Raw genomic sequence first — 24013 nt, 5'->3', positions numbered from 1 at the left:
ATTTTCTGCTTTTCATTAAAATAGCATTGCTGTTATGGCTGTTACTCTTACCCAAAATGCTATGAGAAATAACTGAACTTTGACTATAGTATGCATAGTCACTTTTGTTGCATATGGAGTTATTGGAGGGGTATGTTTGGCTGAGAATCACGATTTAACTATGCCGCACTTACTGATGGGTTTGTCCTGTGACCACATCCTTGTGCTACGTGCTATCAAGCTTCAGCAATTTGTAATTAATTTCCTGTAACCCAAGTCCCCAGCCGAGTTGGATGCTGGGAAAGTTGGTGCTGTCTCGTGCTGGGTGCCCAGTACCCACATTGGGTTTCACAGCCAGAAGCTGGGAGCCGATGTCCCGTGAATGTTGCCTGGGGTGCCCAACAGTCCCTGCTGAGACCCACCACCACCCCGCCTTCTTCCTCGCACTGCCCTGAACTATCACCTGTCCATCAAGCTCAGGCCCCTTCCCACAGTCCCAACCTGAACATCTCTGTGGGAATGAGGTTGCAGTTCTCACTCCATGTTCATCTAAGGCACACCTTTGAACACACCTGGGTGCAGGTCCCAGCTATCACTTCTGCACATGCATTCCTGTGGGTGCTGGGGCTGGTGGCAAGGCCACATTCAACACACATTAGGTCCTGTGTGTCACACACTGCCAGCTGTTCATGGGGAGATTGCTTACAGACGAAAAGACTCTCTGAGGGAATCATGGATAGGAAACGCTTTGTTCACATCTCCCCTACAGGCCCCTTTTTAGAGCAGAATAATGTGGTGTGTTGACCCCTGTCAGCAGCCAAGCACCCACACAGCCACTAACTCACTCCCCTCTCCCCATCATGACGGGGGTAGAAAAGAGGAAGAAAAGTCAGAATATTCATGGGTCAGGATAAAGACAGTTTAATGTGTGTGGAAAGAGGAGGCAGGAAACAAGCGAACAAACCCCCCCAGGTGATGCACAGGCAATCACTCATACCCGCCAAGGGCAGACTGATGCCCAGACAGTCTCTGAGCAACGGACATCCAGGAAGCCAGCCCCAAACCTTTCTTCCTCTATGGCAGGTTTTGTTGTGTGCGTGTGTGGTTGTTGTTTTGTTTGTTTGCTTGCTTCTGAACACAGTGTCATACGGCATAGAATATCCCTTCAGCCAATTCGGGTCAGCCATCCCAGCTGTGCCCCCTCCCAAACACTTGCCCAACCCCAGCCAATTCACTGTTGGTACATATAAAAGATGGCAGCAGACAGGAACTGAAAGTTGTGAAATTAAATATGTGTCTTCTTACATGGTGACATTTTGCAGCATATGACAAAAGCCCAAATATCTGGAGCCCATTTTTATGCAGTGGGACGCCATGCTCCTTCAGAGCTGCAGTGTGGCTCTGAATTTGAGTCACTGCATTCTCAGAGCATTAGGGCTATGATAAAGGAGGAGAAACAGCTTTAAATATTGATAGTAGAGTTATGCATTGCTAATACTAGCCAGCATCTCTTAGCTTGGAAAACAGGTTTGTTTCCCTTACTAGCATATGTATACATCAAATACATCAAATGTATACAGCAAATGATAGGGGTTGAGGGTTAAATGTCTTTAAACCCAAAATGAATCTATCACTCAACAGTTTGGGCTTTTTTAATGAAGCTGAGATCTCCCATTTCTGAACCAGAGGCTGTCCTGAGCCTATTTTATCTTCCCCCTGCTGTTTTTCCTCCCTGCTCCCCCACCTTCCCTGTCTGCAAGCTCAGCATGGCTGTCATCCAGATTCTGTATTTCAGATTTTGTCACCATCTCACATCCTAAAATTAAGCTCTCCCCATTAACACCCCATCTTAGTCCTTGCTCTATCAACTTCCCCTGGTATTGTAGCTATGGAGGACAGAGCTTAACTCTGGGAGGAGGAGAACAGAATAGTACACCTGACAATAGAGTAACTTTAATAGAGACTGATACATACACATAGGCTAAACACTGTAAAAGACAAGCTTTACTCCTGTTCATAAGTAATACATATAGTTAGATCTCCATTATCTGGGGAAAACAATGTCTGGGATAATTTAAGGTTAATGGAGATGAGTTATTGCTTCTTTTTGATACAGTGTGTCACTTCAGACATGTCTTTGTGATGCCCCACGTTTCCAGGAGGCTTGTTAGCATGTATAGTAATATATAGTCTATGTGGTCCCTCTATCAGTCTACTCCTGAACCAGATCTAAGTGGCTTGTACAGACACAGAAGCCTGTGCAGCTACTGCCAATAAATTATGCAAACTCTGCCTTGAGTGGAGAAGAAGCCTTTCCTATGGTGGATAAACGTCACTAGGATAATGGAGAGATGATCAAACGTTTTCTTATATGTGTGCAATTCTGTGAGAGTATTACAGAGCAGTAAGATCACTATTAATACCTTAATTGATCGTTACTCATTGAAAAAGTATGTGGAAACCGCTTTTGTACTAAAAGAACAGCACCAGTACTTAGTACCAAAAACAGTGGTCTTAAAATTGAAACACAAAGACAGTATTGGTCACAAGAGGGATGCGGCTGCTCAGCAGGTGGGATGCGGGGTGGTGCTGGAGGGCTGGGGGGCCGGGGCCGCGGTGGCTGGGGCTGTGTATCCCAGTCCGGATGCCAGTAGGCATAATCTAAAACAGTGAAGAAACAGGCATTAAGACTCATCGAGCTTGGCCATACTTACAGGAAAGCAATTAAGAACAACTTGATACGTACTTATCAGCTTCTCACGTTCGGTATTTGCTGAAATGAGATCAGAAGAGGAAACGAATGTGAGTATCACTAGGTGGTGGCTCTTAATGTAAAGAGTAAGCCTGGCTCACTGCAGTGATGATGCCAGCTAGTGCGTAAAACATCTCGCAAGGAGTAAGCATGCCAACAAGAGCAGGCTCCTGGCTGCCATGGGACTCTTTATTAAATTACAAGAGATGCAGGAAAGAGGCAGTTGTGTCAGGAAGAATTTGTGTCATGGGAAGGAGGGAATAGCAAATAAAAAACCAACCATGGAATTTATGTAAAATTGATAAACCAAATTTAAATAGTTACAGACAAATATAACAACTAGGTTTTTCACAAAACTACACCTTTACTAAGAGCTTTGATGCATTTGCAGGATTGCCTATGTGCATCCTACTGGAATTGCCGATTTGCCTTATAGGAGAACATGGTAAAATGGGTTGTAGGATCTAGCACTTAGTTTTTAAAAGCTCTCTTCCTCCTCACCCTCCCCCTAGTCTTTGAGATGTTCCCAGTTTTCCTGTGATGCATCAGTCTGAGACCTCAAGATGAGTCAGCCAGGATATCACAGAAGGAAATATGAGTACCAAATGCTCAATTATTTCTACAGCTGAAGTTATTTGGAGCGTGGATTGTAGAGACCATCCTCATTGAACCTCTGTATAGAATTCAGATTTCATTTAAGACATTGTTGCACGTCCTTTAATCTCTGTTTATTTAAAACACTACTTCTGACTAGTCTGGGACTAGGTGTAATGACATAAAGGTCCACAGCTGCAAATTGCTGTGGAAAAACAAGCTCTCACTGCTGTAGTTCAGAAAATTGCAGAAGTTAGAAATAAGTGTGCTTTTCAGTATAGTGTTGTCATTGATTCAGAACTATAATCGCCTGGAAAACGTGACGGGACAAACTAAACAAGCAAGAAAACAGAAGTTAAATATACAATTTCTGCTAGGAAAGAAGAAACAGAAGGGGAATATTTGTCGGGTCTAGAGTTTTAGCTTTGACTTCCTGATCAGATAAAAGGCAGGCAGCAGTCTGCAGCAGTCTACCTGATACTTCCTTTCATCAGAAACTGTGGTTTCTGCCTCTAAGAGCCTTCAACAGAAAAGTACTTCAATTCATTCCTTCTTATACTGTTCTTACCAGGGTTTGGTACAGCTGTTCTGTGCTGCGCTACAGACCCACTACGTGCTTACTACAAATCATCTCATCATCATACTTCCACTCATAGTTACGCCACTTTTATTTCTATTCAACTTTCTCAGTTGATCACTTTGGTCTTACCACAGAGCTTGTCTACACACTTGTCGCTGCTGCATTCACTGCATGGTCGCCCTACTTTATATGGTTTTCTTGGGTAATTCCCTCTGCAAAGCAGAAAAACAGTATTTTGCTAGCTCAACCGTTTGAAAAGCAATTTAAATACATAGTTTCATCAGACTGTTAGGATATTTTTTCATGAACAGCTATTATGGGGGGAGGAAATCCCTTTATGCAAAACCTGACCATTGCAATTGTTTGAAATTCTTTTAGCTCAGAATAAAGCTCTCACTGGCATGGGGAGCAGCTCCCTGGTGCCTCTTGAAATTAATGAGACTTCTCAGGAAATACCGTATTATTCACCGTGAGCACACAACAGTCTGCCTCTAGTCCCTCCTTTCCCGGCTGTATTTTAAAAGCAAGTATGTAAAAGGTAAGCCCAGAAATTGCAGGGTATGAGATAAACCAGAAGACTGATTGTGATTTCTCCAACTGAAATGTCTTGTTTGAAGCCTGGGTGGGGCCGTAGAAAGATGTAATCTTGCTGAAGCAGAAAGCCTGCACCTTTTCCTGCAGAGACTGAACTGATTTTGTTCCACCATCTTGGTTATGGTGAGTGCTCTCAGCTATGTTCCGCTCTCCTGCCTTTTTTAGAAAGGAATCTTCTGCAGCTGTGGCTATGTCCAGCAGCTCCTGCTCTCAATGGCTGGGGAAAGCTTCCCTTGAACCAGTGGCATATGGATGTAGCTTCTTCTCAAGTTTGTTACAACTGGTCCCATCATTGTTCCATCTGGTACCAGGTCAGTTCTAGGATATTTTAATAATACTAACAATAGCAACAGCAATAATGATAATGTTACAAGTAACTTACGCTGGCCCATAGTCACAAACAAAATGTGCTGCTCCAAAAAGTCCTGGAAATTTTTCAACTGTATTGCAGAAGTGAACTGCACAGCCAACTTTGTAACTGTCTGCCCAAACAACCTGAAAGGCAAAGAGAAATGTGATGCACCCATTCAAAGACTGAACATACAGCAGCATTAAGGGAGGAAGGAGAAGGGGAGGATCTTGTGGAAACTCAAAACAGCTGACACAGGGGCAACATCAACAACCCGAACAGCAGCTAAGACAAACGACTGAATGATAAATGCTTTTCCATTTATTATCTGGCTCGCCTGGAAACATGAAATTGTCATGGGATAATCCCTTTCACCATACAGGAAATAGGACTTGGACATCCCTGGGACCTGGAATATTTATTTCCAGTCTCATTCAGCAATAAATAGGGGGTTGTAAAATGTTGCTGTAATTCCTGTCCAAACAGTCTGTTCCATGCCTGTACTTGGATTATCCGTGTAACCATGAGATTATAAACCACTGGGCATATAAAACTCACCTGGGTGTAGTGACCACACATACCAGTGCACCTATTGCTGTCAAAATCATAGCTGCTGACTTCGTTAAACCAGTCGCTGAGAGCTGCATCCACAGAGAAGATGGTGGCTGTGCCAGTCCAGATGTTTTCTCCAACAGGGGTAAAGGTGGGGTGCACCCTCCCAGGCATTTTAAGGTAAACGTTGTGCTTAAACTTGCACTTCTTTGCCCATGCTTTGGCAGTCTTGGCTAAAGCAGTGTCCCAGGACTGTAGAAAAGGAAAAAAACCCACAATGTAACATGCACAGCAGTGACTTAGCTGAAATTCTTAAACAGAAACTTGTAAGGATTCTTTTCCCCTTTTCTACTTCCCATCCCTGCGTTCACTTTCTTTCTCTGACTTGACATTCCTACTCCCATAACAATTTTTTTTCTTCTTTCTTCCTTAGATACTGCAGGACATGTACGATCTATCCACTGACCTGTGGTATATAGGCTGGACTTCAGTCTGTAAGCTGCTGCACCTCAGAGTAGGTAACTGGGTGAAACTCACAGTTGTAGAGGGTCTTGAAGGACTTTGCGTCCAGGGATTAGCCCTTTGCCTTTAACTCTAAACCAGATAGGAATTCTGCTGGCCAGGACGGAGAGGAAACTCACTCCCTTCCCCAGCCCGTTCTGCCTCTTAGCTCTTCATTGAGAAGTGTGGCTGAAGCAAATAAAAGGCTCACTTATCTCTCCTGAGCTGAGGAGTAACTATTCCCATCCTGAGTGGCACAGTGAGAATCTGAGAAACCAGTCTGGGAGACTTGCAGAAAGACTTCATGCCACTGAATGACCAGGCAATAGAATAGCAGGTAAAAATGTAAAATTCCATACATAAAAAGTAAGTTAAAGGATGTGTGAGGAAAAAAAAAAAAAAGAGCACAATTTTGTCTTTGTGTTCATAATGACAAGTTTGGAGATGGTTATTTCCACTTGTAAATCAATATTAAGGAGTAGTCTAAAAAGCAAATGAAGTGATAGAGATTTCTTAAGAAGGGATGGAAAATAAAACCAGATATATAATTACACTACTGTGAGAAGTCCTGTTATATTAAATGCTGTGTGCATTAAGAAATGGACACTAGAACTGGAAAGGACGGAGAGAACATGGAGGGTGATGATCATCCTGAAGTATGCAGGGCTTTCATAAAGCAACAAAGAGTGCTCTGCAGCTTTGATCAGGGACAGATGGACAGCTTGTGTGAAGTAGGTAAATAAGCAGTTAATTAGTTGCTCCTTCCAATACAAACACCAGAGACTATCAAATGAAACTAAGAATTAACAGGTCAAATCAAATGGAAGGAGGTATCTTCACATAACTTGTGCTTAGATTGTGCAGCTCTTTGCTACATGATGATAGGGATGATAAAAGCTTGCATGAGCTCAAGGCTGAAAAAAAACCCCATACAAGAAAAATCCATCAAGAGCTTTTAAATACAATGTGATACCTTTGATTTAAGAGGTTTCTATATATTTATCTTGCTGTTATTCCAGGCTTGCTGGATCTTTGGTCTGAGCAGCTGGTTTGTTCTTGTGTAGTAGCATTTTAATGAAACACTGATTTTTTAAAATGGCACTATGAACTTCCCTTCATAGCAATGATTCATACTGTGCATGCGGTTATGCATGTAACTTCCTTTGCAGCTATGCTGCTGGAGGGCTCAGAGGAATGACATGAACTGACTGGGGCTACCTCTTTCAGCCTCCTATCTACCTTCTTCCTTATGTATCCCACCAAACAAGCTGAGACTTATCCATAGTCTGTTCTACTATTCATTGCATTTATAGGAAGCTCTGTCTTCCAGCGCAGATATTAATATCCCTACTCTTCAAACCCTGCTACAGCAAATGACAAGCAGGTATCAAGATGGATGTCCTGGCAAATCCCTTTCTTCAACATATTCTAGATTGGAAGAAAGAAGAGGAGATGCTAAACTTGCAACAAATCCTTTTGAGCTGGTTGCCTATTATGGAGCTCTTTAATACCAGCTTCCCTATATGAAACCTGGACTAACATAAAACAGATTACTATCTCTCTTAGAAAGAAGCAAATGAAATGCTGAGAACTGAATACCATTTTTTTTTTTGCAAGACAGCCCTTTGTTCTGTCTTTTCTTCTGAAGCTTAAAGTAGCAATCCACCCCTAAAAAGGGAATTCCCTTCAAATTATTAACACTTAACAATACTGTGAAAACGAATGTCTTTTATATTTCTTATGAAGTACTAACATATATAGTAGGTAAGCCATTTGCAGACATGGAAAGAGCACAAAACAAATGAAGAATAAAATGGGCTAAATCAGCAGCACAATCTCTATTGCTTTTCAAACAGATCATGAACACCGCCTTACCATGCGAAACATGTTGCTGGCCGGTGGATTCACTTTGGATCGAAATGCGTTGTGAGCTCTCACACAGTCTTCAATGAACTTTGCATCTTCTATGTCAGGCAAGGGATACCGTAGATAAGCATGACAGCAAGCAAAGAGGTCCAGTAAGAACAATGCAGCAAAGAAAAATGTGATTTTCATAATTCTTCAATGCTTTCAGTAATGTTTTTAAGTTTCTAAAAGAAACCAGGTGGAGATAATACTGGCAAGCAGTTCTTCAGAGGGCATCCTCTGGGTGTGGAAACACTTGAAACTGTCAGACTAACAGGAAGCGAAATTGCTTCATAAAGTACAGCTCTATCTGCCATTATCTGATTGCCTGAAATCACTGGAGGAGCTTCCAGTGCTCCTGGAGAATGGCTATAGGATTAGCACTTCTGTGTAACATTCCAGGACTGATCGCTTCTTGGGCCACTAGGGTGGCCTGGGCTGGGATTTATATTGTCTCATCGTTCTACAAGCTGGTTGAGGCTTTTCCAAACCTAAACCAAACTGTCTAAACATGCAAGAGCATAGGAACAGCCATGTTTTAAAATAAGGCCCTGTGACTCAGATTTAGGTAGGTTTACAGAGAAAATACGTTGTAGATTGTAAACTATTCATGAGTCTCACTCTCTGCTCAGTTTTGCAGGTCAGGTCTTATCCTGCTGAACACTAGTGGAAATTATCATTCTGGTGTTGCATGATGGCTTTTCCCTGTTAAATAATACCCTTGAGTTGCTGCAGAGAGTCTTGTAACAATCTGTACATCTTATTCAGGCAGGCTGAAGGATCTGTAGCCCTCCAGCACCATCACAGCTACATCTATTTAGGCTACTAACAGGAGGCATATAATGAAGTATTTCTGTGTGTATGTGTTTACGGATGACCACGCATTACTGACTCTCCACACCCTCCTCTTAGCCCTGCCATGATTTGTTGACCATTTTCATGAAGGTAGGGGCAGCTGTAGGAGGCAAAAAAGTCGGGGGTGGGGGGAAGGAAAGCGATCCTGGTGCTTTGGATCTTTTGGGAAAGAAACAAAAAGAAGACTTCCAATTATTTTTGTTGGACAGGCTTAACACAGCCCTTACCCATAAACAGTCCTCACAGGCAAAAGAGACCTGGACAGAGAGGGAACTGAAAAGTACTATCTTCCCCTTTTCTTTTACAATAGTTTCCTGTATTTTGAAACTCTCCCAGTAAGGTCACCATTTTTTTTTCTCTAATGAATTATTTGTTTAAAAAACACCAAGCTGAAGTAGTCAGTGGGAGGAGACTGGCCATTTTCTCTGTGGCCACAGCAAGCTGGGTGCAAGAAGCTTTTGGTACATCAAGGTACTGTCCTTGATGATGTGATAAAAAGATGCTTGCAGCACTACCAGTCATCTCAAACTCTCACCTCCCTTGGCAAGTAAAGAGTAGTAGGGGGTGAAGCACTCACCCTGACACAACCCCAGCCTCAGGCGGTAGCTACACTTGCAGCCCAGCCATTGGCTTTTAGCTCTTACTGCTTTACCTGCTCCTCTACCAGGCTGTGGCTCCATCAGGCTCCAGAACATGTATGCGATGGTCATGATCTCACCTACACTTACTACATCCAACTGCTGACTCTGCCTCCTGGTGCACAACTAACAGCGCCAAGGTCCCTTGACTACCAGATGTAGTTTCTGTTCTCTTCTGCTGTCATGGCTTATTCCAGAAACTGTGTGTGGACACTGGCAGAGGTGACAGGGCCCTCAGCTGTGGTGGGACATTTCTGAGTGTACGGGAGGACAGACCCTTGCTGGTATTGATGACTGCTGGTCAAACTGGGATGGTGAAGCAGATCTCGGGAGGGAGGCTTCTTCCTGTGGCTGACAATATCTTCTGTACCACCTGGGGACAGAGGCTGTTCTATCAGCTGCTTGCTTGCGGGTTACCAAAGACCCTCTATTCTACCACGTGCACTCCTGAAGCCCACAGGGTACCTTCCAGGTGCCACTGGATGTGCCACTCTGCAGGTAATGGAAAGATACTCAGATCAAATTATGACATTTTACATCATTAGGGTGAACGCCCCTCTCCCCTGCTTCCAAACTGAACATAGCCTGCCTGCAGTTTTGTTCCTTTGAAAGTCACCTTGCCTCTTTTCTAAACCAGGACCAAGTTCAGTTTACTGCCAGTTATTCTTTCTCCAGCTGAGTATTACCTAAAAACTAGGAAGTATGTTTTCTTTCTTTTTCTTTCCTAATAATGCTGTACAATCTAAAGCCTTTGGGCAGCTAGATGTAATGCAAACCTATATACTATATATTACAACCACATGCAGTTTGCACTCAAACCGCACCATTAATTTAGCAATGCAGTGATCTTGCAGTTATATATGTGTGCAGTTGAAATTCTGTGCTTGGAAGCTGAACCGAGACCTTTATGAAGCAGTAAATTTTGACATACCCAGGATAGTCCAGGTTACAGGAGACTTTCATGAAGAGCTGGCTCTGGCTCCATCTAGTGATTCTATGTATAATTGAAGCAGAAGTCCAGCCTGCCCTCAAGCATCTATAAGCAACGTTTTCACAAAAAGAGTTCCAACCCTTTGCCAGCATTAGTCAGTGGATCTTGTAAACCAGATTAAACTTAAGCTTTGCGATTTGGGCATCACATTATATTTGTCCGGACAAGACAAACATTGCCTGTCCCTGTACAGATCTCAAGTGAAATTGAGCACAATGAGTGAGCTGGGTATAGGTGGGAAGCCATACAGTAACTAAAGTTACATACAGTTACTTTGAAAAGATCCTCATGTTTACATCCCTCCTTCTCACTTTGCACCTGCTTTCAGTTTAAAATGCCTGGAAAAAATAAGGCCTCAGATTTAGATTTCCCTAATTATGATTCAGTCAGAGGACTAAAGGTTGGTGGATTACAGACTATTACAGGTATCCAAGATGCCTGGGAATCTGTAAAATTACACTTAAGTTTGTCCTCAAATCATTAACCTCCCCACATTGTTACTTGTGCTGGGGAGAGAATCTGTCTTTTGACTTACTAGGTTCAGCTGATCAAACACGGGTGGATCTGCTGGGTTTTCTTGTTCCATCCACAGGATTAGGCAGCTGTGAGGTCATTTGGCCTTCGAGACCTGTGAATAAACTAGTATTCTGACGTGCATTCCTACTTCTATCACGCAGTCTCACCTCAGGGCAGTAAACAGATTGAATGAAAGGATGGTGGTGGTACTGGAATTATTTTGTAATAAACTATTTTGTGTTTATTGAAAGCTAAAACTTCTTGCAATTATTCTATATTAATGAGGTTGTGAAGAGCCTTACAATTAACAGGGGAGCCCATCAGCATGCAATTGGACTGCAGGTAGTTTCACTGTAGTTTTGGTCAGGAGGATTTGTATAGTGCTGCTGCTTAGTGCAACTATGCCCCTTGGCCTAACTGAACAAAATCACTCTGCACTGCTTGCAGTGTTCTCTCAACAAAGTACTGGGATGTCACATGGACTGAAGCACAAGAGGTTGTTGGTAGGTGCACCTTTCTGTGGTGCCCACCTCCTGCCAGTCAAGATGGCTATGCCCCTCAAGGACAGCCAACATCACTCCCTTCCCTCAGCCAAAGGATAAGGGAAGCAGGAAGCATTCACCAAAGTCTGGCTGCTCCCTTTGGCAATAGGTCTGCCAAAGAGTGTGAAGGGAAGATGGATAGGCAGTGATAATGCCATGGAACACAGTAGTCCCTTAAACCATGTAAATACGTGAGGGGAGGGTGTACAAAAGATGGAGCTAGGCTCTTTTCAGTGGTGCCCAGTGACAGGACCAGAGGCAATGGGCACAAACCAGAACACGTGAGGTTTCCTCTGAGCATCAGGAAATACTTTCTTACTTTGAGAGTGATCAAGCACTGGCACAGGTTGCCCAGGGAGGTTGCAGTCTCCATCCCTGGAGATATTCAGAAACCATCCAGACATGGTTCTGGACAGGTCTAGGTATAAAGTGGCCCTGTTCAAACAGGAGTGTTAGACCAAGTGACCTCCAGAGGTCCCTTCCAACAGCAACCATTCTGTGATTCTGTGATTCTTGATGAAGCCAAAGCTCCCACAGGTTGTGCAGGACAAACGATCTAGCATGATCTCAATAGATACAGGAAGCTTGTCACAGAGTACAAGTATATGCCTAGCTGAACAGGACCTCTGGTTATCTTCCTTGTCCTTCATATGTCATTTAAATTTCTTAAACTACTACCATTTATCACATTTGTTTCTTTTTAAACTTAAAGCATTTGAAAAATGAGCCAGCTTTTCTGACGTGCATCCTAAGTCTCTTTTCACAGGATAACTGAATAAGAGTAAGCCCCTTTTCCCTCAAAGTATTCCAGGCCAGCTTGGATGGGGCTTTGCAACCTCGTCTAGTGGAAGGTGTCCCTGCCCATGGCAGGAGGTTTGGAACTAGTTGAACTTTAAGACCCCTTCTAACCCAAACCATACTAGGATTCTGTGATAACATCAGAAATGGTGGGTGCATGGCAGCAGTGTAGAAGTGTGGAAGTTCAAGAACCACTGCAATACTGTTGGAGTATTACAGAATATTGTTCAGGAATCTCCTGAGAGAAGATCCAGCAAGCCGTAACTGTCCACATCCATGCTGCTTTTACAAAAGGGATCTTTGAACTATCTTCTCAGCCATTGAGATTTCTTCCCGAGGACACCGAATTGCGGAATGGGACAAACTGTATGCATTTTGTGTGGACACCACAAGAACCAACACTGAGGAAAGAAACTGAGAATCACAAGTTCAAATACACAGAATGAAAAAATACTTCAATGGATGGAAAACTACTTCATTTATTGGAACAGTATCTGATGGCATCACCACCTGCACATCATTCTGTGTTGCAAATTCCACACTGCTGAGCTCACAACAAACAGTAACTGTCAGATGAAAGGACTACTATCAGCCTGGCATAAATATGGCTGAGGTTTTAAAGAAAAACAAGGGGTTTCTTTAACGCTTTGGGAGACTGCAGAACTCTCTTTCAACTTCGCCTTTACTCCAAGGCACACTCTGATTGTTACAGTCCTAACTGTGATAAAATTACTAAATGACAAGAACAGTTATTACCAGGGATAGGAATGGCAGTGTTAGATATTAATTTCTTTTAGGCTTTGTCACAGCTATAAGATGGAAAACTTATGTTTTAGTAACTGAATATGAATGGGAGTTTCAACTGTAAAAAAAGCAGTATCAGGAAACTGTGCAATATTAAACACCTCAGAACCTGAAAGAGCTTTATTGTAGCACCAAATTTTGTATTTCAGGTACTAAGGAAACTTTTTTTACTTACAGATGTCTGAAATACAGCTCTGAATTGAGTTTTTCAATCCTAATACTGCATCTAAATAATGATTTTCTCTCCAGAGATGGTGAGTATCAGCAACTTTCATGTAAAGCAATGGAAATAGCTGTTGCTCAGGAACTTTAATAGTGTACCATTTTCTATGTAGGAACCACCCACTTATGGTTTTAGGTACATAATATTAGGCTTCTGGATTTGAAAATGTAATCCAAGTTTTAAATAATAAAACTTGTATTTGAAATGTCTGTTCTGTGTTTTAGTAATGTTAGAAAACTTACAGAATAGTTAGCACATGCCTAATTTCAAATTAATGTACAGTAAAAGTCTAGTTTATTTTCTTTGTTACTGTTCCTAAAGGTGAACTCATGGAGGCCTCCTTTAAGCTCAATTTGAATTCTGAACAGTAAGAAAATAGCAGAATTTGACTTTGTGAGGTTTTCTTATTTGTTCATTTTACAATAATGGTGAAATATCGCCTAATAACAATGAACTTTCATGCAGTCATATTGGCATTTACTAGGTAAGACTAAGATACAAGCAGGACAAAATCTAGTTTGCTATACTGGTAAGAAACACAAGTGTCAGATTCTTGCATAAATTCCATCTGTCATTTGTTGGAAAAAGTGAAATGAAAGCATATTAATGAAAGATTTCAGTCTTGGAAGAGTAAAGAAGAGTAAAATCTCATGATTAAATGGACTTGAGCAAGTTTCGACATAAAGAAAATTTATTATTGAGACTCCAGAACACTTACAAAACAGGAAATATGCTATGCATAAGTAATGGTACACATTAAAATGAGGATTAAAAAAATAAAATTAATCACAAGGTTTAGAGAGAGTTAGAACAAAATGATAATAAATCTGAAGTGTCACACTTTGAATAAGGAACAATAAATGCATTATAAGTATCTGCTTGTGCTAACTTCACAAACAACAAGACTTCTAAAGAACTATCCTTCTATAAAATCCTACTTATATATTTTATTCAGAACATTCTATCACTCTAGGAAACAGGCCTGAGTACCTAATATGATGCTAGCTTTCTCTCAGCATCAAAATTAGGCAATTGTGATTCCAAAGACTGCCTTAGTATGAATTGTAAGAGTTGTTTAACTGACACATAGTTTGTCCTTGAAATGCAGGAAGAGAGCATGTCACAGTTTTGGGAAATCTTGTGTTTAAAAATAATGCTCCAAACCTTACTAGATACCACCTTTAGCTTAATATTTTCCCAATACAGGTTTTACCTACATATAATTTCACTTTATTTTTTTTTTGCATGTTAGCTTTCTCTAAAGAGCATAAAATAATAGGAACAAAATTACTGTCAAAGAAAGTTGTCATTAACGTCACATCAGTATGACTTTTTTGCTTATTTTGTTAGCAAGTATCTTCAGAAGATATTATGTGTTTCAAATCCGATTAGGTGTTTATAGGCATGTCTGTAAAGTAGTCTCTCATAAAATAAACAGAGGCAAAAGCAAGAACTAACAGTACTATTCTCAAAACCACAAGACTGACACAAGCCTCATCACACGTGATGCTGAACTCCCAAGCGGGTTGCCATCCTGAATAATCTATAAGTAAGCATATAGATGTAAGATTTACTTGGAGTATATATTTAAAGTAACTGAGGAACATAAGCAGCAGTGGAAAACTGTAATACATACAGATAAGTTTATCGCGTTCTGTATTTCCTGGAAAAAAGGATAAAATAAACAGTTTTAACACCTAGTCATGATTTCTCTCTCCTTAAAAATTTGTTATGTAAAATAATAGCAAAAATTTATCTAACTAGCTAAAAATGTTATCTATTTAATATATTTAATATAAATCATTTAATATAAAAATATTATCTAAAATAATAGCTAAAACAAACTCATCAGTTTTACTATCAGTAGAATTTGAAAAATTCTTTACAATTCCCACTGATAAACCTTACAAATAAAATAAAAGCTAGAATGTTCTGGTAAAAATGAAAACTGATACTTCATAATAGTAATGTCTCCATAAAGCTGTTACTGTTCATAACAATGACATGGATGGGGAAAGGGACACATTATACAGCCCCTTTATTTTCTGTTTGAACCCTCTCCTTTGTCTTTCTCAAAATAATAAATACGGATTAATATTCACAATGTACACATGAGCTAGTAAGTACTATCAAATACAATTTTATGGATGAGGAAGTGAGACAGACTGATTCCAAAGTGGGGCCTGATATTGGGATCAACTACAACCTGGTATTCTGTGTAGCTGTTTTTCAGATGTGTCTGCTATCTAAAAACTAAGACCTACAGGACTGCTGAATGTTTTCAAAGCTAGACTAACATATATATTGAGCAAATATAGTAACTACCTGTTAGACAGAAACCATAAACCCTACTTCCAGTTTACTAAATGAAACTTAAAAACACACATCCTAACTTTAGCCACAGGGAACTGCTTGCTTGTGACTTCCCAGCAGGCAGAAGTTGTCAGGTCTAGAGCTTTCTGGAGACAGTCGACTTACCGTCTCTTCATGTTTCACTCCATCAAAACGTGATGCATACTTAGCAATTCATGACTCTAATTCATTTTCTTGACAAGAACAGAGTTAAAAGAATTACCTAGTTTAAGGAAAGGATTTTATTCGCCATAGGGAAAACACTTTATAGCTAGAGAATTAAATCGGTATGCAGTCCCTTTTCACACAGATATAACCAGGTGGGAAAGACAATGGGCCTTACAACTCCAGCACGAATTACAAACCCAGAATGACCTTCTCACAGTTACTGTGACTGCTTCCAGAGTACATAAGCATCAGCTATACTGAAACTTGAATGTAATTTAGCTGTGGCTGGCTGAAACAGTCACACAACAGACTCAGTAAGTGCAATTTAAGTATTTCATTCCAAATATAACTGATTAGTAGCTCTGCTGTTTCTGAAGGCCTATGAGATTACTCAAGAATTGCTGCTAAATGCTACTCTGAAAAGTACATAGCTATATGCTGATTTCTTTGGTATGATTAATAAAGTCAGCACGATATCAGAGTGCAATAGAAAGAGTAATACATTTAACTGAAATCATGACTTACACCTATCATCAAATGGAGACTTCATAATGATCACTGAGGCCCAGATTCAGTAAAATATGAACTATTTGTTTCCTGCATATAAATAGACTTAAGGATACTTTTTAATTACTTGTGAATTGGACACAAAACAGCACCATCAAAGGATAAAACAAAGCTTGCAACATTCTTTATCAAATAGGCCATTGTATTTTTTCCTCTTGCATACTGCCTTTTACATTTACTTTTACTTACTACACAGTTTATTTTCACAGGTGTCCCCATTTGCACAATGACTGCATGATCTTCCTTCTATATATGGTCTTCTTGGCAAATTACCACTACAAAGGAAAAAGCAGAGTTTCACCCATAATTTTAAATGATTTGGTAAGTCGTATCTTAAATCATTTGTTGGAAGTAAATACTCTGAAAAGACAACAAATTGCTGACAATTCATTTAAAAAATCTCAAAATAATTTTCATTCTTTTAATTGTTCTGTCCCTGTTAAAGAAAGGAATCTTAAAGAGCTGTTATTTTTCTTATAGGAAAATACTCAGGCTTTTTATTCTATTATTTATACTAAAACAGAATATTGTGGATGAAGCTAGTTTTAACTGATGAAAAAAATAGGATTTTAGAGTGGAAACTTTTAAGGTGAAACACTCTTAAATAGATAAAACACATTCACAAAAAAAAAAAAAATAATTGTGAGCTTCATTCCACAAAACACACATGTCCAAGAATAAATAACCAGTCTCAGTGAACACACTGGGATCTTTCCATGCTTAAGGATCTCATTCAAGCAGAGACAAAGTGTTTAAGTGTAAAGATCAGCCTGCAGGACTTAGCACCACACATTCTCAGAAAAACTCCTTACGCATTGTAACTGCTGAAAAGAATAATAGTTACCATCATTCTGGCTGCCTATACCATGCTATTAGGTAATGGGAAACAGTACCTGGTGTATGCTGCATTCACTCAAAAAGATGAAGAAGTGCTATATTTCATAGCCTAATCCTGGGAACTCCAGGGCAGATTTAGTCCCCTCAAAGGACCGTGCGCTATTATAATTAGGTTTGTTTCCCGCTCTGCTCACCTCCATAGTGGGTACTCCCCAAAGGGGATTATTTTCACCAAAACCCATGATACATTTCTTTGGGATCCTAAGCCCGTATTTACACCCTATATCATCTGTATTTATAAATGAGAGCTACTCACCAGACATACAGAGGTAAAGGTTGCTGTAATGCTGTTGTACAAGATGGATGGTGAAGAACAAAACATTACCTGTGACTTACTTGCTATTATTCTTTGAAATGTATTTTATATATATTGCCTACAAGTACACTGTTGGCCTAAGTTTTACCACAGCAGCATCTAGAGTGGCATATTGCAACCACATGCTCTGACATGCAGTCCAGGAAGCAATAAAACTGAATGGGGATCTTCTGATACCAAGAATGGAACATAGGTTTTGAGCTTGTCAGAGAAGAGCAGGAAAGAGAGTTATTAATATAGATGTATATATAAATATCTCAAAAATAAGAAGTTGCACATTAAGTAACTTACCTTTTGGGTGATCGTCCGTATATACATTCACAGCACAGGTGATTCCCAATAGTAGCCCACACAGTATCTTAAAAAGAGTCTCAGAATCCAGAAAAAAAGAGACTGAAGGACAAAGCATTGCTTCTAGAACCTCTGGCAAGACCATAATGCCTTCATAAGGGTGTGAAAGCAGACCCACTTGGTGACTGTGCACATTTCAGTTGCAGGAATGCAAACAAAGAAGTTACAGATATTGCCTGTGCTGCAATTCAACAAGTCTTTCTTGGTATCAAAGGCTTTTACTGCATGTGATAATTACACTTCACACAGTTCGTAATCACTGTGAAATCCCCTTTGGGAGAACTGTCAGCCACAGATCCAGAGAGATGAAAGGCCTTCCCTTTTTCTCCAAGAAGCCCTATCTCATCATTAAAAATAAGTAAATCTACAGATTACTTAACACCTAGGTTGCCTCATTGGGAAGGTGTAAGGAATGGGGAAAAAAAGGCACAAATTAACTTATTTAGAGAGGAAAAAAAGTCACTCACACATAGAACACCAGGTGGCTTGTGAAGACTATGCCACTTAATTGAAACAAAATATATGGGAGACTATCACATGGGCTTTAATTTCACCTGTCTTGCTGGTTTAGGCTACAGAAACTAAAAGGCTCTCTTCATAAAAACTGACATTGTTGTGGTTTATATTTTGCTCTTTTGATTAATCATTACTACTGTTTCTTTTCTTTTTGACAGCTAGTGAGTATTGAGCTGACATTCTCCATGGTTTTATAGGTGACCACCTTTCCCCTCATGTGTATCACTCCATATTTACTTCCAGTGATTTTCACTTGCCCAGCAGTGAAGACTCCAGAAACTGTGATATGTCAGGAGTTTCCCGATATCATGCAAATGTCAGAGCACCTTATAGTCACATTATCATACAAAACTTAGCAATCTGGTAGTTGCAACTGATAAAGTTATCTTGTAAAGTGATAAATCACCGTAGCATCTATCTAGTCTTCCCTTCAGGATTCATGAGGTTGTTTACACTTTTTGCTTTTAGCCATGAGCAAAGTGAGATGTGAGAGAGTGTTCAGTTTTTCTAGTTTGGACTTTTTGCCTATGGTGCAGAAAGTGCAGAGGTAAAATAAAATTTAAAAACCTAGGTAAATGCAAATAACAAATAACAAGGTAAGAGAAAATAACCAGTTGGAAAATCTCTCTAGGACTGCTGAGAAGAATGCCCAGTAAGCCAAGAGACATCCTACAAGACCCTTTCAAGGGTATTTCCAAGATTCTACTACCTTTCAAACAGAATACTAAGGACCATCTTGAGGCTCCTCTTAGAGCGAAGGGTTTCCTGGATGTAACAGATGAGGATTCACCTACCAAGAGAAAGCTAGGTAGAAGAGATGAGAACAGCATGATGAACAGAGCCTGGTAGCACGGATGTGGCAGCCAAGTTTGAATTGAATACGACAGCAACATCAGGGCACATTCCAAAATACTGTATGCTTCTCTTTCAGTAGGAAGGATATCCTGGGCATCTCAGACATGTATGGTCCCAGCAGCAGGTCACAAACGATCTATAAAAGGACCACAGTGTAAAACTGTTACACTGAATGAAGTAATTTTGGCAAGGTGGTCCTTAAACTGGTGCATCCTTAACTCTGAAAAAAACCTGTTTTCTAGCTGTCTTCTAAGGAAGAAGTCATGAAGATCTAGTTGGAAAAGGGTGTTCCAGTATCTGGAGCTAGAATCATCATCTGGAGATGACTGGTGGGAAGGTTCAGGTTTACCTATTTTTCCAGACAGTTTAGAAAGGGAAAAGGCTGTTATCTGCTCTAACTACACTTGTTTCTGTGGTGACATAGACAGCAGAGTTCCTGGTATAAAGCAGGGAACAAGAGAACAATGAGACATTAGACCTCATTCTTAAGACAGCTATTCAGCTTAGCTATCAGCTCTCTAGGATGTGCACAACACAGCAAAACAACATGGCATACTGTTATAGATCAGAAAATCTCAGGTGAGAAGGCTTACAGACTACTGTTGGAGCCAATTAGTCATTATTCTGCAATGGCAACAGTAAACATTTTAGTTTGGATTTTAAAAAGAAAACAACAACAAAGTCCTACACCCCAGCAAGTTTCAAAATAACAATTCTAGTCCAAGTCCAGTTTTGTCATACAGGAAGAGAGATGGGCAGGGCTCAATGGACTTTTTAGTTCAGGCTAACTGAACTCCCCAAAAGTGGCCCAGGTTTGCTAGAAGAAAAAAATAAAAAAACAGCTGTCATGCAAGCTCACAAGCTTTTTTATACATGTTTTAAAAATGACAAACAGATTGCATATGCATGTGCTTGATTATGGACTGTGCACTATTATGAGAGAAAATATATTATTTTAGAACTACTGCCTCTGTGTCTTCAAACTCCTCCTAACTTAAGAACAGCACTGGCTAGGGCCTACTTTTTTTTCACAGTGTAATTTAAATGCAAAATCACCTCCTGCTGTTAGCTTCTTCTTGCACTGATCATTTACTGTTTTCTAATGTTCAAATAACATGCGGTGTACCACAGCTTTTAGTCAAGAAATGAAAATGAAATTTATTTTACTGTTACAGAGAAAAAAAATCAACTGATCAAACAATTGTGCTATTATTTCTGCAATTTATAATGAAAAAAAGAAATACATTGTAAAAAGCTAAGTGCAATTAAAAACATGTATAAAACTGGAAGTTGCCTGCTGCAACTGCTACCACTTCTTTTGTGTCACATGAAAAAGAAATCATTGAAGTGCAGTATGGGTAAGTTTGGGGTTTCTTTGCTTAGGATTGGCAGAGAATAAGATTTATCAGCAAAATTAACAGATTAAAAAACTTTGCAAGTACATGCTGGTCATAGCTCTCTTGATAACTGAATTAGACAACCATTGTTTTCTCCAATAAATAAAGAACCCAATTTATTTACAGCTAAATGTCATTACATTATTTTTTTTAATATTTAAACCTGCAACCTACCTTGGTGCATAGTTGCAAACAAAATTTGCTGCATTTCGTATTCCTCCAACTTTGTTACATGGAGCAACAGCACAGCCTATTTTATATGAATAGTCCCAAACGACCTAAACAGTTAAGGTTTTAAAATAAATTAAAAACCACACTTAACAGTAACCTAGTCCAATATTTAGAAAGTTTACCTTATTTTCAGAAATCCTACTTCTTATTTTCATTTTGCAACACCTATTCTTATGCATTCAAAAATACTGGTGGTAAGCACATTTTTTAAGATGAACTTCTAAATATTCACCCTTCGAGATGAAATGACCTACGCTGCAAGTTTCCAGAATCTTCTACAGAACAATTTTAGTAAGAGTCAATGACTTTATGACTCAGGGGTAGATTCCTTGGAACAAAAGGGAAATTAGTGGCAACTACCCAACGGCTCCTTTAATTATAATTTTAACATTCATAACTCAGATCTGCAAGAAGCACTTCTCTGTGCTAGAAGTGGTTCAGCTGATTACTACTGTAAATTTAAGTCTAAAAGCTCCAGCACTGCACATGTTCAGACTAAAGGAGTGTCATCTGCCATTCTTAACAGAAAATGGTTTATTATCTCTTACGGTTTGGGTCTCTGCTTTTTCTTATAAGATTCTTTTCTATATGTTATGCATATGACTAACCAAACAGTACCGAGTTCAGGTGAAAAAGTTTAACTATATACCTAGCACATCTGGATGATCACACATTCCACTTCAGGAAAACTTCAAAGATATAGTGGATTACTCTCAGTACTTCTCAGTACAAACAGTACAGGCCTCAGACTGACAAACAGACTTGAACATGCCCAAAAGTTCCACCTCTTCAAATGTCTTCAAATTTCCCCCTCACTAAGGGGAAATCCTGCCTGACCAATTTGGTGGCCTTCTATGATGGGGCTACAGAGCTGATGGACAAGGGTAGAACAGTTGATGTCATCTACCTGGATTTCTGCAAAGTGTTAGACACTGTCCCACACGGCATCCTTGTCTCTAAATTGGAGAGACATCAATTTGATGGATGGACCACTTGGTGGATAAAGAACTGGCTGGATGGCTCACACAGAGTTGTGATCAATGGCTCAATGTCCGGCTGGAGACCAGTAACGAGTGGTGTCCCTCAGGGATCTGTGTTGGGACCGGTCTTGTTTAACATCTTTGTCGGTGACATGGACAGTGGGATTGAGTGCGCCCTCAGCAAGTTTGCCGATGATACCAATCTGTGTGGTTTGGTTGATAGGCTGGAGGGAAGGGATGCCATCCAGAGGGACCTTGACACGCTTGTGAAGTGGGCTAATGCCAACCTTATGAAGTTCAACCATGCCAAGTGCAAGGTTGGAGCATCTGGGTCGGAGCAATCCCAGGCACAGCTACAGACTGGGCAAAGAAGAGATTCAGAGCGGCCCTACAGAGACGGACTCGGGGGTGCTGGTCGATAAGAAAATGAACATGAGCCGGCTTCAGTGTGCACTTGCAGCCCAAAAAGCCAACCATATCCTGGGCTGCATCAAAAGGAGCATGACCAGCAGGTCGAAGGAGGTGATCTTGCCCCTCTACTCTGCTCTTGTGAGACCTCACCTGGAGTATTGTGTGCAGTTCTGGTGTCCTCAACATAAAAAGGGCATGGAACTGTTGGAACAAGTCCAGAGGAGGGCCACGAGGATGATCAGGGGACTGGAGCACATCCCGTATGAAGATAGGCTGAGGAAGTTGGGGCTGTTCAGCCTGGAGAAGAGAAGGCTGTGTGGGGACCTCATAGCAGCCTTCCAGTACCTGAAGGGGGCCTGTAGGGATGCTGGGGAGGAACTCTTCGTCAGGGACTGTAGTGACAGGACAAGGGGTAACGGGTTAAAACTTAAACAGGGGAGGTTTAGATTGGATATAAGGAGGAAGTTCTTTCCTGTTAGGGTGGTGAGGCATTGGAATATGAGGTTGTGAATGCTCCATCCCTGGCAGTGTTCAAAGCCAGGCTGGACGCAGCCTTGGGTGGCATGGTTTAGTGTGAAGTGTCCCTGTCCATGGCAGGGGGGTGGGAACTAGATGATCTTAAGGTCCTTTCCAACCCTAACTATTCTATGATTCTATGATTCTATGTAATTGTAAGAAGCAGTTACATTCAACAGATACAACCTTTCTTCAAAAAGGATCTTATTATTTAAAGTGGTGTTATCTGACTCTTGGATTAAGGACTAAGCATTTCACAGATTTTTATGTAACAGCATCACATATTTTTAGGTTTCCACCATTTTGAGATTAGTGTGTTGTGGTTCTCTTGGCAGGTCTACACAGCCTATCCACTATGATCTGTAAATTTTACCCACGTTCAACTTTCTGTCACTTCCTTCAAGACTATAATGGCTGCTAGTTCATGCCTCATCTTTGATTATCAGTTTTGATGAAATACGTATTTTTAACAGATTCATTGGTGTTTAACCTATATACTCTGCTTGGTTTTGTTTCCAGCAATTAGTTTCCTGTGTAATTCAGCCTGAAATACTGCCTGAAATGCATGAACATTTTGAGATGACTTAACTATATATAAAACAAGAAAGCAACATTAATCAGGAGAAAGAAAGATCAGAAGTGAACATTATTCCAAGAGAAATGTGCAAAACCCACCAGAATTCTATGGAGCCAAGGCTGAACACTGAATTTTAAAATGCTAGAAACTACCTTGCTATATAATTTTTCATAATTTATTGTGCCAGAATAAAAGTGAAAAATACTTTCCCAATATGTTGTCTAGTTCTAATCTCCTAAAGATTTACTGCCCCATAAACAGCAAAACTTAAATCCTCTAGCCTTGCATTTGAGTTAGTTACAGGCAGAATCAAGGGCAGGAAACAAGAATTAACACTTGAGAGGAAGTAAGTGAGAAAAGACATATAAAGAGGTGCAAAAAAGACCCAAGCAGAAAATGCTCTGTAAATGATTCTGGTAACTTAAAAGTATTTTCATTTCACAATCCAAAGTTACTCAAAAAGAACCTCACAGCTACTCTCATTTTCTGGTAACAGTTGCACTGTAAGTAAGTATACTGCACAGTATTTTCATCTGTAATTTGCACAGAGAGCAGTCTAAGCACCTTTGACACTGATAAGAAATCAGAGTCACTTTTATTAGCTACCTACTTGACATTAAAACTATCATCTGTTTTAGGTCAGTGAAATACTACATATTTGCTCATAGATACAATTAATTCTACTGAAAAGCTTATTTTTTAATCA

The 24013-nt window shown here is 40.2% G+C and overlaps 1 protein-coding gene across 1 annotated transcript; it reads right to left on the bottom strand.

The window, feature by feature from the left end:
* Window positions 1-884: 884 nt before the first annotated feature.
* On the bottom strand, window positions 885-8084 carry LOC136009084 (glioma pathogenesis-related protein 1-like). The gene is made up of 6 exons (XM_065669169.1): window positions 7777-8084; window positions 5407-5652; window positions 4882-4994; window positions 4035-4117; window positions 2726-2752; window positions 885-2640 (listed from the first exon to the last, which is right to left on the bottom strand). The coding sequence occupies exons 1-6, from the start codon at window positions 7954-7956 to the stop codon at window positions 2396-2398; spliced, it is 894 nt and encodes a 297-aa protein (XP_065525241.1). The 5' UTR covers window positions 7957-8084; the 3' UTR covers window positions 885-2395.
* Window positions 8085-24013: the final 15929 nt, after the last annotated feature.

Source organism: Lathamus discolor, chromosome 1 (assembly GCF_037157495.1).
Source record: "Lathamus discolor isolate bLatDis1 chromosome 1, bLatDis1.hap1, whole genome shotgun sequence".
Classification (NCBI taxonomy): domain Eukaryota; kingdom Metazoa; phylum Chordata; class Aves; order Psittaciformes; family Psittacidae; genus Lathamus; species Lathamus discolor.
This window is presented reverse-complemented; position numbering and strand designations above follow the sequence as displayed.

What these genes read in the sequence shown, in the direction of transcription:
- LOC136009084 (XM_065669169.1), bottom strand. Translation starts at nt 7,956, where the DNA reads ATGAAAATCACATTTTTCTTTGCTGCATTGTTCTTACTGGACCTCTTT. An exon ending in CCAGCAACATGTTTCGCATG is followed by an intron (nt 5,653 to 7,776) that starts GTAAGGCGGTGT and finishes CCTTTTCTACAG; the next exon opens with TCCTGGGACACTGCTTTAGC. An exon ending in GTGTGTAGACAAGCTCTGTG is followed by an intron (nt 2,753 to 4,034) that starts GTAAGACCAAAG and finishes ATCTCATTTCAG; the next exon opens with CAAATACCGAACGTGAGAAG.